Source organism: Thunnus albacares, chromosome 17, assembly GCF_914725855.1.
Source record: "Thunnus albacares chromosome 17, fThuAlb1.1, whole genome shotgun sequence".
NCBI lineage: Eukaryota > Metazoa > Chordata > Actinopteri > Scombriformes > Scombridae > Thunnus > Thunnus albacares.
In genome coordinates this window covers 19526196-19541357 of record NC_058122.1, presented here as the reverse complement: position 1 = coordinate 19541357, position 15162 = coordinate 19526196, and the positions used below count along the sequence as shown (strand labels likewise).

The 15162-nt window shown below is 41.6% G+C and overlaps 1 protein-coding gene across 5 annotated transcripts in view; it reads right to left on the bottom strand.

Annotated features, from left to right (window-relative positions):
* Positions 1 to 2780: 2780 nt before the first annotated feature.
* LOC122966341 (dedicator of cytokinesis protein 7-like) overlaps positions 2781 to 15162 on the bottom strand; it is a 28777-nt gene continuing 16395 nt past the window's right edge. For 2 of the 5 annotated variants that reach the window (XM_044330463.1, XM_044330464.1), the window contains exons 23-50: positions 14373 to 14474; positions 13880 to 13966; positions 13300 to 13395; positions 12983 to 13123; positions 12722 to 12835; positions 12452 to 12622; positions 12092 to 12231; positions 11761 to 11930; positions 11485 to 11636; positions 10984 to 11166; positions 10558 to 10684; positions 10378 to 10462; positions 10164 to 10260; positions 9904 to 10038; positions 8672 to 8824; positions 8355 to 8513; positions 8156 to 8256; positions 7868 to 8060; positions 7534 to 7677; positions 7260 to 7391; positions 7140 to 7154; positions 6305 to 6430; positions 6127 to 6216; positions 5804 to 6040; positions 5550 to 5693; positions 5264 to 5370; positions 4996 to 5169; positions 2781 to 4195 (exon numbers count right to left, since the gene is read on the bottom strand). In XM_044330463.1, coding sequence (XP_044186398.1) covers positions 4153 to 4195; positions 4996 to 5169; positions 5264 to 5370; positions 5550 to 5693; positions 5804 to 6040; positions 6127 to 6216; positions 6305 to 6430; positions 7140 to 7154; positions 7260 to 7391; positions 7534 to 7677; positions 7868 to 8060; positions 8156 to 8256; positions 8355 to 8513; positions 8672 to 8824; positions 9904 to 10038; positions 10164 to 10260; positions 10378 to 10462; positions 10558 to 10684; positions 10984 to 11166; positions 11485 to 11636; positions 11761 to 11930; positions 12092 to 12231; positions 12452 to 12622; positions 12722 to 12835; positions 12983 to 13123; positions 13300 to 13395; positions 13880 to 13966; positions 14373 to 14474 — 3618 coding nt within the window. In that variant the 3' untranslated portion in view covers positions 2781 to 4152. Of the gene's footprint in view, positions 4196 to 4995; positions 5170 to 5263; positions 5371 to 5549; positions 5694 to 5803; positions 6041 to 6126; positions 6217 to 6304; positions 6431 to 7139; positions 7155 to 7259; positions 7392 to 7533; positions 7678 to 7867; positions 8061 to 8155; positions 8257 to 8354; positions 8514 to 8671; positions 8825 to 9903; positions 10039 to 10163; positions 10261 to 10377; positions 10463 to 10557; positions 10685 to 10983; positions 11167 to 11484; positions 11637 to 11760; positions 11931 to 12091; positions 12232 to 12451; positions 12623 to 12721; positions 12836 to 12982; positions 13124 to 13299; positions 13396 to 13879; positions 14281 to 14372; positions 14475 to 15162 lie in introns of those variants that run through there. The other 3 variants (XM_044330466.1, XM_044330467.1, XM_044330468.1) reach the window with 3 other exon arrangements.

The following is a 15162-nucleotide window of genomic DNA, read 5'->3' as shown; positions in this document are numbered from 1 at the left end:
CATAGAGCACGCTCACTTGAGACACAGTATGTTTCCATCCAGGTAATTTCTTTAAAGTCGGAAAGTGGATTTTTTGGCTTCATGCGCTACTGAGAAATTTTCATAGGAATGAACGGGTCCCCGCCTCCGACATTGTACTCAGTTCTCTTTATACATCCATGGGGGCGGGTCCTCTTCCACAGACCCCGCCATGTCTACAGTAGCCTAGAACGGACAAACCAAACACTGGCTCTAAAGAGGGTCTTTCACATTTTTTCGCCAGTTTCGCAGCCACCATAGATTCTCCTATGTGCTTGGTATGAAGGCGTGAGGGTAAAGGGTTGCAATCTGCAACTTCACCGCTAGATGCCACTAAATCCTAAAGACTAGTCCTTTAAAATGATCACTTGAAACGTGGTGTGGGTTAAAGTTATTACTTCCTTGCAAATCGCGCAAGTTTCACATATCTAGGGTTACCTTCTAGACACAACCCTCCTACAGTACCTCAATCAGCAACAATTTTAATAACTGAATAATCTTTTTCATACATTTTCAACCTCCCCCATCAAAAAAAACTGTCATACATGATAGTAAACTGAATATCTTTGGAGTTTGGACTGTTGATCAGACAAAACAACATATTTGATGACATCACCATAAGCTCTAACATATTATAGCAGGGATTTTAAAATATTTTGCAACATTTTAAAGACAAATCAATTAATCGAGAAAATAATAAGCAGATTAACCGATAATGAAAATAATTGTTAGTGGCAGCTCTACTTACAGGGGTTTTCAAAGGATCTAAATCCACCCAAAGATCCACAGTTCTCTATGGCCCAACAATGAAGAACCCTCATGAAAATCCAAAGACCTCCATTAACCTTCGATGTCTTTAAAGGCTGTTTAAGGACCTCTAGGAACCTTAACGGATATTAAAGAACCTCCAAAGCACATGTCCTTGGGACATCAATGACCTTATGGCTTTACAAGGAAGTCCAAGGACCTCCAAGGTACTTTACCTCAGTGAAAGGATGTCAAGTAAAGGCCTTAAAATACCAAGGAAGCATCTCAAGTACAAGGACTGTCAAGAACATTCAAGATTCTCCAAGTACAAATAAGGAACTCCAAGAATCTCCAAAAACATTTGAAGACCTGCACCTTCAAAGAAAAAAAAAGAGGGGAAGAGATTGCATACAGACACACAATTAAACATAAAATAAAATCCCACTTTTAATTGTTGCAACAACCGTATGCTTTAAATGAAGAACACCCACAAAATATCATAAGTACCATCCCAACTTAGAAGTGAAGATTTTGAGATATAACCTATATTCACAGTGATTTTTATTTACATGCAGTTTCCCCACACCGTAGTTTGTGATGTTTTTGAAGCAAAGCCATTTTAAATCATATTTTCACCAAGGTGGATAAAGTTGACATGTAGCCTCCCATTCCTATATAAATTATATATAATACACAATAAGAGATTGAGTGATCTTGTTAACTAGAAGACCTCCAGTTCTCAGCTCTGATCGGCTGAGCCATTTCAAGTTGATGTAAAATACCTGAATAAGAACAAGGAGCCATTGGTTCTGGTAAATTAGACAAAACATTGCAGGCTGTAATGTGGATCACCTACTGCCACAGGATATTAGAGTAATGTTATGGAAAACGAAGGCAAGGAAGACATCTGGATCAAATAGATCTTTGCCTTGTCCTTATAACCACGTAACCTAAACTTTAGTGAATAGTGCATGCCTGTGCGAATGCAGAAAGCAGTATGATGTAGCACAAGGATCAATGTACTGAGGATTTTAAGTGACAGGATGTCTTTGCTGCTAAGGACTACAGTGTGTGAACTAATCATTGAAATCACAGTCACTTGCTCCCTCAGCTAGTTAATTGCAGGTAATTTATATTCACCACACAGGCATACCAGATGTTCCTGGTTAAAGTCCTTTGATTAAAAAGCCAGAAAATACCAAACATACAAAAAACGCTGGTGAGTCCGGCAGACCGGAACTGAAAACCACTTAAGTACTCTTGTGCCTGAAGTGGGAACATTTAAATATTTTGAAAAATATGAATACATTTTTATAAGTACTGTATATCTCGGTATATCCATGAATGTTTATAAATATTTGCTTCTGATATTGACTCCTTAACCTTAGAATAAGACTTAAAACTCCGACTTTAATAAAAGAGTTTCAGTAAAGATAGATGGGAAGGTAGATGGGTCTGTTTTTTCATTTGTTTACCTATTTTTTAAATATTTTCTTCATGGGCGATGCTATCTAACACATGGTTAGTCTGAATTTGTCTGAAAAGAAACAGATTTGTTTCTTTCTTTATTTGTTTTCACTTTGTTCTGTGTTTGTTTAAATTTACAATAAAGAATTGATCACAAAATATATTTTCAAAAATACATTTGACTACTTAAAAAATAACCATCACAATAGTGCAATAATATCAATTGAAATAATAAATGATATACAGATAAATATCAACCAAATTTAGGTCCCTTATATAATATTACATTGGTCTGACATGTGACACCACCATAAACTGTGAGGAAATGAAATAAACTTACCTTTAAATGTAATGCAAAACCAACTGTATAAAGTCACTATTGAAGAGCACAGACAAAACCCCTATTACACATTTTCAAGTAACTGTCACTACAAAACAGTTTCATAAATGTATTACTGTGACTGAAATGAGCAATTATTCAACTCCAGGTTCTACAGTAGTGTCTGTTCTTTGGCTCTGTAGTCCCACAAATAAAAGCTGACCAGAAGTGTAGGAAGAGAAATTTAATAGTAGGCAGTAAAAAAGACTGTAAATAAATAAAAAAAATGTTCATCTAATTAGGTAAAAAAACATTTTCCAGCCTCATAAAATAACAAAAGCACAGATATTTTAGTAGCTACAGTGTTAATGTGCTGCAGTTTGTTTACAATAGTGCAATATAATAGATACAGTAGTTGGAAAAATGGCTACATAGACTATATATCTTCCACGACCAGGGTGGTGGACACATAACAAGATATTTGGAGCGCTTTTTGACAGCAGTTCAAATAGAGTCACCACACAGGCAAAATGTAGTCAGTCATCAGACTGAACTGCAGGATGTTAGTAAATGTCACAGTTTGAACATATCTGTGTGGCTGAAGGAGATGGCCGGGCCGAAGGCAGTGCTTCTGTGATAAACATCTGATGTGACTGCAGTGCATTACAACATAATTTCACAGTTAAAAAAAACAAACACATTTAAACATCCTACTCTGCCTTTTAGCCCACACACTAATAATGCTTTACATCCCAGCTGGACTCCGACTGGGACCTGAGATCTGAGCTTGGACAGAATGATCCCACCTTCCTCTATAATGAATTCTTATAATGAGAGATGGGCAGATAAATGTGACAACTTGAGGAAGAAGGAATGTCAGTTATTTGGTCTGTTGATAACAAAAAAAAAAAACTCCCTTGGACTATTTAATAAGCATGTCTGGCACCGGTTACTACCAGGCATAGTTTAGAAAAAAATATCTCAAATTAAATAAGGCCACGAAACAAAATTAACAACCTACAGCCTCTTCAAAAACAAACACTAGGAAGGAAAAGGAAAACAGATACACTCAAGAACGAACCCCAACGGTTTGGATACAAAATATGTTTGGCAGCTCTAGTCCTGTAAACCCCAAAGTTAAAACCAGTTCAAGCTCAGAGAGATTACTTTGGGTTGTCAGTGATGAGACTACTTTTGAAAGCTTGGTATTAAACGCTGACAAGTCAGAGCCTTACTCCAAATCTCCAAATGACGATGTTTACAGTGCAGATAACCTTCCAGTATAAACAGCCGAGGTTTACGGAGGTGTGAGAGTGGTGGTGACTGGGGGTCCAGTAAGGAAAGAGGTGACAAGTGTGTGTGTGTGTTTGCATGTGTGTGGTGGAAGGGGTTGGGGGGGATTATGGCATGACAGGGTGGCGGTGGGGGGTTGGGTAAGTGGTGGGTGGGTAAAATAACGAGCTAGACGACAGAGAGGATGGTGCGTGTGTGCTTGTGACAGTTGCACTGGAGGGGGAGGGGTGGAAGGGAGAACAGACGGGATGAGATGCGACTAATTTGTAAAGCTTGTTGTTCTGGGTTCTTATCCAGTTTGCTGTGCTTCAGCAGTCGACTCTGCGGAGACTGGACCTACTGTAGGAGTTCCTGCGAGGGAGAGAAGCAAGACCATAAAGAATGTTTTACTAGAGTTTATTTTCTGAAAAGTGTATCCCAATATCTGCAATCAATATAGTATTGAATTGTATGAAATGTGACTGATTTATTATATTTTACATTTATTTTAGGTATAAATTCTGACCCAGGTAGTGAAGGAGTTACTGTGACAACTGCAAATAATGTCTTTTTGTGGTGTGCCACTAGAAGCCGGCATGGCTTTGAATGAGTATCTGCTTTCAAAGAGTAAGAATGAGGTAAAATCATCATTCTTAATCATTTTATCCAGTGTTGATTATCAGCAGTTTACAGAGCAGAGAATCTCCTCTATATATAATGTATAATATTTTAACATATATCTTAATTTTTAGTTACTTTGGAAGATCCATCTACATCTAAAATTAAAATTTGCCATCAGTATCGTAGTATCACTGACAGGTGCTGCCGACTGTAGCTTTGTTTTTGCTCATAAACCAGGAGTCCATAGACCTTCACATGCGAACACAGAGCTGATGCCAAAAGCAGATTAAAACAAAAACATGTGGTGATAGTTTCCATATTCAAACAGGAACTGCACCAACTTTTTTATTAATTAATGTTGGATTGTTGTGACAGTTTTTAATTCACATGGTTGTGTGTGCATGATCAGTCTATGACCTGGAATATGATAAAGTTTGGTGTTATGCTTCTCTTCTACTTGAGTGTAGGTTTGATGAGTTCTGGAGAAGCAGCATGAGCTTATTTTTGTGTGTCTCTGTGCGTAGGCGTGTGTGTTTAACGTCTCGAGTTACCGTTGTGTTTGCGTTGTCTGAGCCGGTTGCGTTCTGTATAGCTGGGGGATCTTGCGGTTGATGAGAGGACCCAGAGCTTCTTTGAGTTTATTGTAGTTCCTCTCCAGCTCTCTGTGGTACTCCTTCTGATCTGGCCCAATCAGAGCTTTATTCTTCCTCAGGGCATCCTCGCACCTGCATGGAAAGAGCGGTGAAGACACAGGGAGTTAGCATTTGTTTTTATTAGTTACACAGCTGTCTACATCTGGGATGTGGAGTGTGTCATCACCTCTTAGTGAAGTCTTTAAAGCAGAGGCGCAGTTTGTTGTGATGGCGAAACAGTTTTGGGTCATCAGGAATGTCGGAGAGAAAGACCTGCGCCACCTCAAGGGGGCCCTGTGAGGGGGAGGGACCGTTACATATCTGCTAAGGAATGTCTGTCACTACTTAAAATACTGACCCAGACTTTACACCCCATTTAGATGGGATTTATATTCCAGGAAGATGAGGACTTTTGACATTTTTAGTTCATAACAGTTATACTCCCTGTCAGTTGTATGTATCTAAACAAGCACCTGGTTGACAGTGGTGCCCACACAGCCCTGCAGCACCATCTGCAGCATTTTAGAGTCGGCAGGGTCTTGATTTGTGGCGAAGGCAAGCTCCTGGGTCTTCTTCTGCATGTCCTCAATGGCAACCTCCATAGGGACAAGAATGATCTGGAGAACCAAAAACAACAGCATGAGTTCACATTGTTTCTTCTTCTTTTTTTTTTCATTCCTCGGTCAGTATTGCCACTGATCAAAATCCCTCCAAGGCAGACACCCACCTCCTCCTTGTGGATGACATTGATACGTGTCTTGATGTAAGGGAAGGCGTGAGATGTTGTCAGGATGGTCTTGCGTTTGTACTGCTCGTGCAGGTCACCGTGGGCGCGGCCATCCAGAGTGAAGGGAGTACAGTACATGAAGGTACGCAGGTTGTAGTTCTTGTCGAAGTAGGTGATTCTTTCCTTTAGCTCGTATGTGTCGAAGAAAGGCTCGACGTAGGTGATCTGGAGGTAGGCCTGAAACAAGCACACTTCAGTTATACCTTTGACCAAATCTGTAGTGTTTTTTCTTAGTCACATGTACCGTAAACATATCATTTTACCTTGTTGGGATCCAGTTTGTTTTTGTCCACTGGGTTGGAGTCCTTGATAATTTCCACCACCTCATCCCCGAACCTCTCTGAGTAAAACTCCTGTTTACCAAAGAGAGTCATCTTTAGAAACAGGTCTCTCATAAATCATCAGTGACACCTTTGTTAATAACATGAGTAGTTAACATGCCTCGAGTCTGTGGGAGATCTCGGCTAATTTGGTGATTGATGGCTCCTTGTAGACGAATTCTTGTTCATCCAGGTCTCCAAACCGACAGCCATAGAAACCCACCCGGAAGTAGGTCCCAAACATTCTCTAGACACTAAAGGGGTGTTAAAGAAGTAGAGAATTAGAAGATATAGTGGTTGAATGCGTTACAGTTATCTGACATAAAGCTTATGCAACATGACCTCGTATTCTAGTAACATAGGAAAGCCTAAATAATTGTTAACACATAAAATAAACTCTTAACAAGGTAAAAATTAGAGCAACAAGATAGTTTTGATGTAATCAAGCTGCAAGTATCAATGTGCTCTATCAACAACTAGATTCATGGATTTTGCAGACACGTTATGTGATTTTTTTTTTGAGATTTTACACCCAGTCACTTATTTTTCCAGACATTGCCACTTTCCCCATTTCATTTTCAAGCATCAGCAATACATAGACTGAAAGGCTGAAATGACTGTTCTCTTGTTACTGTATAAATATGACAGAATATTCAGTAATAGAAAAACATTTGCTCTGGGACACAGGGAAAAGATATATTTAGGCTGAAATGTAGTTGCGCCACTGTAGCAAGGAGGCAAATAGGAATAAAAACTCTTTTGTAACAGTAGTTCAACTCAACTATGTCAAATTGTGAAAGCAACTTGTGTGTCACTCACCAGTAATTCACACAGCAGGGAAGAAGAGACAGAGCAACAGAGAAGAGAGAAAACATTGTCAATATAAAATAAAATTAGCAAATGAATGAGATAAACTTGATATGACAAAATAAGTTGTGACCATGATAAGTTGTTACCTCCCATCCTGAACTCTGGAGAAGTTAAGAAGAAAAAAAAAAGTATATAAGAAGGAATCCAGGATAAAGTTTATTTTCTCTTCAAGATAGCGAGTTACTGGTGACTTTAGGTCAACTTACTTGGTTATAGACTTTGTTGAAGGCGTCCTGCAGCTTCCCATGGACAGTAGCCAGCTTTTTGAAGTCTCTGTTGGCTTCATGGATGGGCAGAAGAATCTTGTACACTTCATTTATGGCCTCATACATGGCAGCCTGGAGTTAAGAGCACAATGGAAAGCCAGTTCTATACATAGCCCTCTATCACATAACGTTCCTGCAGCCATATTAATGATGTAATTTTGTGCTGCGTTAACATGCAGTCTGTCACCATGTGGTTGGAGAATGTGAGTCGTACCATGTTAAAAGAGGCAGCTGCTTGCTCCAGGAGGCCCACCAGGCCAGACTCGCTGAAGTACTTCCCAGCACAAATCCCCTCCTCCTCTGGAGACAGGACGTCATCGGATACTGCTGACTCCTCTAACACGTTGGATGAAATATTCTGAGGGGGAAAAAAACAGAGAAGTCAAAACAAACAACACAAAAACTTTTCATTTCCCTGTTTCAGCAATAGTAGGCCTGAATGTTGATGCTCTAGTTTTGGGACGACCTCCTATCTAACCGTCGTACTGCTGCCCACTTGTGTTGTTTATAAGTAGAATGAGTCACTCAGTTTAACGGTATGCACTGACCTGGAATGTGACACAACCGATTGGTAGGTAGCGGCAATCCTCCAGCATGTTGAGGTATTCTGCCACCAGTGCGGCGCTGTGGACCAGACAGTGGGCAGCTTCAGCATGGTTCCCTCTCTCTGAGTGCTTCCCTGCCATGTTTTGAAGCCACGTCAGACGTAGGTCTGGGGAGTTCTGGTAGCCCTTGGCAATCCTGATATGAAAACGAAAGAAAGTAGTGTGAATATCAGGGGTTTTAATTGTGAAACTATTTTTGTGAGCCAGCCTTAATAATATGCATTCCAGTACCTGTACATTAGGTCAATGAGCATCTCTGGATCCTGCTGATGTTCTTTCATCTTCACAGTGTCAGTAAGAATCATGTGCAGGTTGAACACCAGATCCTGGACCTTCAGCGTCAAAGGTACAACACAGCCCGTCAGTTCAGTTTTATTGTAGCAGCTCCAGATGTGGACGTTGAACAGATAGTGTGATGGTTGTCACATACCTGCTCTGGGAAAGGTGTGTCACGCAGCTCCAGATCTTCTTCAGCATACGTCAGGATTGTTTTGAGCGACCGACGAAGATGCTCCTCATTGAAGTTCTGTGATGTTCCCACCAGTGAGGAGAGAGACATGGTGACCTGCATCTTTACTCGTGCGAAGTTCTGGTCCAGGGGCAGAAATAAGACAGATTGTGACTCACAGATTATTATAGCATCTATTCCACAGAAATCTTGTACATGTTCTCTTGATATATTTCATGTCCCTAATAAGATCTCAAAATACGTTTTACCTACAGTGTACAAACAGTGTCTAGACTTACATTTCCGATCTCAAAGTTTTGCCTCATGAGCAGGTAAAGAGAGGCGGAGGCGTGACTTCTGACAGAGCCGACGCTACTGCTGCAGTGACGCAGGAGACGCAGGCACAGGTCAGCGCAAAGCTCAGTGTCCTCTTCAAACAGCATCTCTGGGAACTTCAAACAAAAACACATTCTTTCACTTCATATACGCCTTATGATTTAATATTTGTTTCTTTTATTTGGAGTTTTTTTCGCACAATGATTGTTTCAGTGTCTATTTAGGTTTCCCCTAATAAGTATGAAAGGGAAGAGCAAAGTAGTGTGGGGGAAAATAACTTGTGTGTCCAGTTACTGGGACAATATTTCACGCTACATTAATATGAGATTGTAGCAAAAGACTAAACAGTAAACTATAATAGAGACACTTGACTCACTAAAACATAAGCCCCGTTTGGACCAAAAGTTCCAGGTACTTTGGAACCAGAGGAATTAATCTCAGGAACTAAAAGTATCCGTTGTGCATCCTGTTTGTGTTTCCACCACATTGGAGGAATCAGGTAGATCCAACAAATTAGACCCATGATGAATCAAAAAAATGAAGGTGACGCTTGAGTCGCAGTATTCACACATGAAGAAAAAAAACACAGATTTGTCCTGTTGTTCTTTGTATTTACTGCTGCATGATTTGGATGTAACGAATGAATAAAAAGGAGGAATGCAGAGGAGGAAAATAATGAGCGTCTGTCTCCAAAATAAATCAGCAGAGTGTTTGGTGGTTATTTATTTATTTTTACTTTAGAACATAACCACCATGAAACAATCAGATAATAACGTTTCATTTGTCTCATTCATTGGCTTTGTTCTCGCTACTGCTGCTCCCTCTCTCCATTCACTCTCTAACTCACTCAACCACTGCCAATCTCTCTCTCTCTTGCTCACTCTTGCTATCTCTCTCTCTTTTTCTCTCACTCTATTTAAAAACTAGTCCGGAAGTCGACAACAAAGCCTAACTTTACTTTTAACCTTAACAAATAATGAAAAAAATCTTTTGAGTACTTCCTTGTTTTATGAATGAAGCGGTACACTAGTTGAAGCAGCCGCGGTGTCTGTGTTTGAGCAGGGACTTTTTTTGGGGGGGGGGGGGGGTAAAACAATCTCCCTTGAACTTCACTTAGACCCTGGTCTTCCTCAAAAAGTTCTTAGTGCCCAGGGAAAGTTTCTGCAGTGGAAACGCTGCTCTATACAATATGCACCTTGAAGACTAGAGCCCTCTGTGTAGTGAAGCAGTGCTGCAGGAAGAGGGCACTCTGGTTGCCTGCCATGCTGTGGAGAAGCACTCTCAGCACCCCGCCTAACACGCTTTCCTTCAGCTCTGATGCCACCACAGTCTGAAAGAGGACAGAGATGCAACAAATTACACAGAGGAAAATTCTACATAAAATAGAACGTACTACAGTATGTGTCATGCAAAGGTCACGGCATTTAGCGTGGTAATATTATTCCATTGTTTTACCTTGACTATAATCTCCAGTGTGTCCAGTACTACCAGAGAGGCCTCTGTAGCTAAGTTTCCATCCACCACCGACTCCTGCTCCACCTCAGCCTTAGTCCTGGTTAGAGGTGTTATTTAACAATAATAAATACCATGTATTATTAAATTCCAATCCAGAAATCTATCAGTAATTGTGCAAACATCAGGTAAGATTTATATTTAAGTATACACATACTTATCCACTCTGTCTGTATTTTGCCTCCAGTGAGTGACATTTTTTCTCCATCTGACGTTCTCCTGGCTGCCGTAGGGACTCCTTTCTGGAAGTGCAAACAAATCACAATTTCCATTAACACAGATGTATTAACAACCTCTGAGACACGCACACATACAACAGCGCTCTCATGTTCCTTACCTCTGCAGCGGCGGACCATCTCCTGACGCGCTCCAATGGTGCCCAGTATGGCCTCCTCCAGACGAGCCTTCATGTCCTGAGACTTTTTAAACGTCAGGCTGTTGATCCTCTCCAGAGCCTTCTTCCCCTAAAACGACCACCAACCATAACATGGCAGGGAAAAATAAAACAAAAGACAAGTCATTAAAAATCTACAGTAAACAGCAATGTTGGGGAGAGTAAAAAATAAACTAACTGATTGGTAATATTTACTTTGGAAGCAAAACAAAACATCAAGCCGCACTACTGAGAGTCACAACAGTAAACTTTCTTGAAACAACTACTGGCATATGTGTAATAATGTACTGCAGCGCTGGCATGTCTAAATTAAGTACCTGAAAATTGGATTGGGCTGGATATTTCAGTGACAGCGTCTGGTTAATGTACCTTGTATTCAAAGCAGGAGACACAGAGATGCAGCAGATCCAGCAGGCGGTTGATTTGCAGCACGGACAAATCAGACACCCAGCGCTCCAGGAGAGCTGCATCTGCATTCTTCAGCACCCACAGGAAACACACCAACAGAGTCCTGCTGCACTCAGCAGACAGTGAGCTGGCCTGTCGCCCAGCCTGGTGAAGACAAACATACAAACTCAGTGCCTGTCTTTAAATCTGCTTCAGAATAGCACAAAATGGCTGTTTACAGCGAGTTATAAAGAAAATGGACAGAGAGCCACCTACAGGCTAAGATGAGCAGTTGTACTTCAGAGAGGGAGAACATACGAAGAATGCAAATGCTTTTTGAATGAGTGTTTGTGCGGAGTTACAGAAAGGCCAGAGTGATCGTCTGTCAAACAGAGGCAGCAGCCTCCCACACAGAGGCCAGTCTGTGACCTGTCAGTCTGTAGGGCCCGGGGGAACAGTCTGACCCCTGCCGCTATCACTCACCACTGTGGGCAGAGCGAACGGGTTGGCTTTGGCATGCGGCAAAGGGGAGCCGGCGATCGCCATGGCAACAGACTGACTGATAGTGTTGCTACCGTCTGGGTCAGCATCGTCGGCGTGGGCTGAGGCATGGCGGACCCGAGCAGGCGAGGAGTCTGCAACGAAATAAGAAAAAACACTCTCAGGTGCAATAATACTGAAAATGAAACTCGAGAATCTTGAGGAGGCGGACAGCTATAACAGTATTAGTGGGTTGCATATACTGTATGTTTGTCTGACCGGAGAAGTCGTGGAGCTGATGCAGGGTCTCCATGACGATGGGGACGAGGGGCAGGTAGAGCTGAGCGATGTGTGCTCTGACCTGGGGGTCCCTGTACCGAGGGTCTGCATCATGGCTGCACAGCAGGGAGTGAACAGCACTAATGGCTTTTTTATGAAGGAAGAAAACCCTGTGGGTAAAAAATACTTTATCAATACTTTTGGTAGAGCAAACACATACAATGCTTTATGCCATATTATATATTCATTTTCAGGATTAAATCTGATTATCCTTATGGCAAAACTGAATGGAAATGAATGACTTTTGTATTGGCAGCTAATAATAGCCTACCCTTCTCCTTCAGGATCAAGCATAAGAGAGAGTTCTGTAAGCAGCAGGCCAGACAGGAAGTGCTGCTGTCGAAAAGGGACGGAGAGCTCAAACATGGTGGCTACACCCTGGTCTTGGACCATACTGGAAAATGCTGAACCCTACGGATACAACAAATACAAGAGTAAGAGTGAGCAGAAGGATAGCAGAATAGGAGAGCGATATCAGTAGATTGAATCAAATTACATTTTTAGGTGTTTATCTGATGATCTTTTCTGGAATGGCTAAAAAAAAAAAAATACAGCAAAACAAATCCAACCTAATTATGAAATAACACAGCGATATACTAGTTGAAATGCATTTTCCAGCCTGCTCCAGTACCTGTGAGGTGGTTGAGGAGGTGGAGGGGGAGGGGGAAGCTGGAGGGCTGAGAGTCGAGCACGGCAGGTTGAGGATGACGTAGTGCTCGTGGCTGCAGACGATACGAGTGAAGTCCATCCTCAGGGCATTCAGAGAGCTGGGATTCTGTGCTGTGTGGAGCTTGTTGGAAATCTGTTTAACACACACGTTTGTTTAAGACAGTCAAAGAGGTCTGACAATGTGCGTGGGCTCAATGGGATTAAAGGAAAATGAGGAGGGGGAAACAGGCACCTGTTTGTAGTAGGAGCGGATGAGGTTGAACACAAAGCCCCTGTCCATGAGAGACAGCAGGTCATTCAGGAAGAAGGCGAGACTGCTATTTAACCTCTCCACAAGCTCCACATCCTGTGAGAGAGATGTAATCATGAGGAGAGAGAGAGGGAGAGATGCATACGGCTTGATAAAAGGAATGTATGATACCAAAAGGAAAGCGAAGTACAGCTTAGCTGCCTTTCATCAGTTCATTTCTTGTGGTGTAGTTTTGTGGGCTACCTTGTGGTATCGGCTGGCAATGTCTGCACTGATGGCACACACAAGTGCGGCGATGTCGTCAACAAAGCGGTCTGGGAAACGCTGGCGCCTGGCAATGTCCAATTTCGAGGTCAGGAACAAGTGATGGGACATGCTCTTTGTCTAGAAGAGAGGGGAAAATGGTCACTTTGTGAAAATATTCCCTTTCCTGCTATAATTACAAACGCTATTCTGTGTGTTTTGTGACTTGATTTTGCAATATTCTCTTTAGCCTCTTCAGATTTAGACCGTTCAGAATGTGGTGTAAAAGTAGTATAAAATAAGAAAGGCATACTGACCATGAGCTGGAAGAAAAACCAAGCCTGCTGCAGTGCTGCTTCTCTCACTGTGCTGGTGCTGACGACCCACTGTAACGCCAGCTCCTCGTGGAGCAACTAGACATGAACCGACACAGAACGAGCTTTAGCTTACATGAGAAAACAATTTCAGTAAAGTTGTGTGTGTGTTTGTTTTGTTAAAGAGCAAGATGTGAACTATAACTGTGGTTTGTAAATATAAGATACATAGTTATATAGTCCCTTATTCAGGTGAAACAAACTGAAATAAAATAAGCTTTATCCAAATTAATTACCAAAAGCTAACCAGTGATGGTAAAAATAAATTGAATACATTTAATCAGTACCTCTTCCACAGATTTAATACGGAAATCTTCAGACAAATCCAGCAATAGACTCGTAAATGTCAGTGTATCAAGACATTTTTTTTTACATAACTTCAAGATAGACACAATTGTTAAAATTTAATGAATGACGATGATTAATGACACTAAAAGTTGATGAACGTTAGGACATCAAAATGTGTTAGTTTGTTACGTTGAAAGACAGATTAACAGTTTGCTATATTTGATGCCAGTTTTACCTTTTTGGCAATCTGCCTTGTGGGAACTGAAAACAAGGCCACGCTGTCCAGAAAGGCAGACATGCGATTGCAGCTGCGGTCGCTTGCCTGACACGGAGTGATGGTGAGGTGAACACATAGAGATGAGGACAAAGTGATGTGAGAATGGATGAATGGAAATGGATGGGTGGCCTCAGAACCCTCTATGAACTCTGATGAGTGCAAGGCTGGTAAGGAGCCCCAGGCAGAGATTATGTCACTCAAACACAACAGATATGCTCTGTTAAGCAGCGGTGAGAGGATGAATTGTGAGGAGTTAATTAGTCATGGGTAGAAAAGTATGACAGGTAGGACTTGACTAGCAGAATGAGATGCAAACAGACGCACGGATGCAACCCCTGAGACCTGAGGTAGAGAATGATCTACGGGAGGAGAGCAGAGGTGGTTCAGGGTGGAGGTGGAGGTAGTGAGGAGGTGAAGGTGAGGAGGAGGAGGAGGAGGAGATATTTGGCACCTGCTTGAGCTCACAGCTGGAGTTGGGGTTCCGGCGTAGCACAGATCTGGAGCCCCCAGGGGCATAAGCAGAGTTTACCCAGGAGTGGGAACGGTCAATGCCCTGCCACAAGCCACCGCAAACACACACAAACACACGCAAATACACACACAGTGCAGCAAGAGGCAAGGGTACAGTGAGTAGAGGAAGGGTAATTACCATAAAAGAGACAATTTAGGGGGAAAAAAGGATGTGGAGTGTAGGATCAGGAAGGAAAGCAGGAGGGGGGGAGAAACTAAAGGAAAGGCTGGAGGTAGTGTATGAAACACAAGGGAAAGAGGCACAAAGCATAACTGCATCATTGACATAAGCAGCATCATTAACTGTTGGCACAGAGTTCTCAGTCAACTCAGCTTACTGAATCTGCTGAGAAGGGTTCAATAAAGCAGGGTGACATTATCATTACAACAAAAATAATATGGGAATATGGCACCAGGGGGAGCATAAAAAAACATAAAAAGACAGACGTAATCATTTTTTGCTGCTGTTTCTTTTTATATCTAGGGAAACAAATAAGTTATGACAACATGGTGATTCATTATTTAACATGACCCTTTTCATGGCAGACATAATAAAATATGAGCCATTTTGCAAATAGAATAAATGCGAAAATTCAATAATCTATGCATATGGGAACACAAGTTGGAGCCAGTACGCTGGTGCAGACCTCTCATAAAACATTAGAAGACCGAGAAATGGCATAATTTCAGGAATTTTAAAACTAAATTTATAATGCTTTCAAAACATTTGA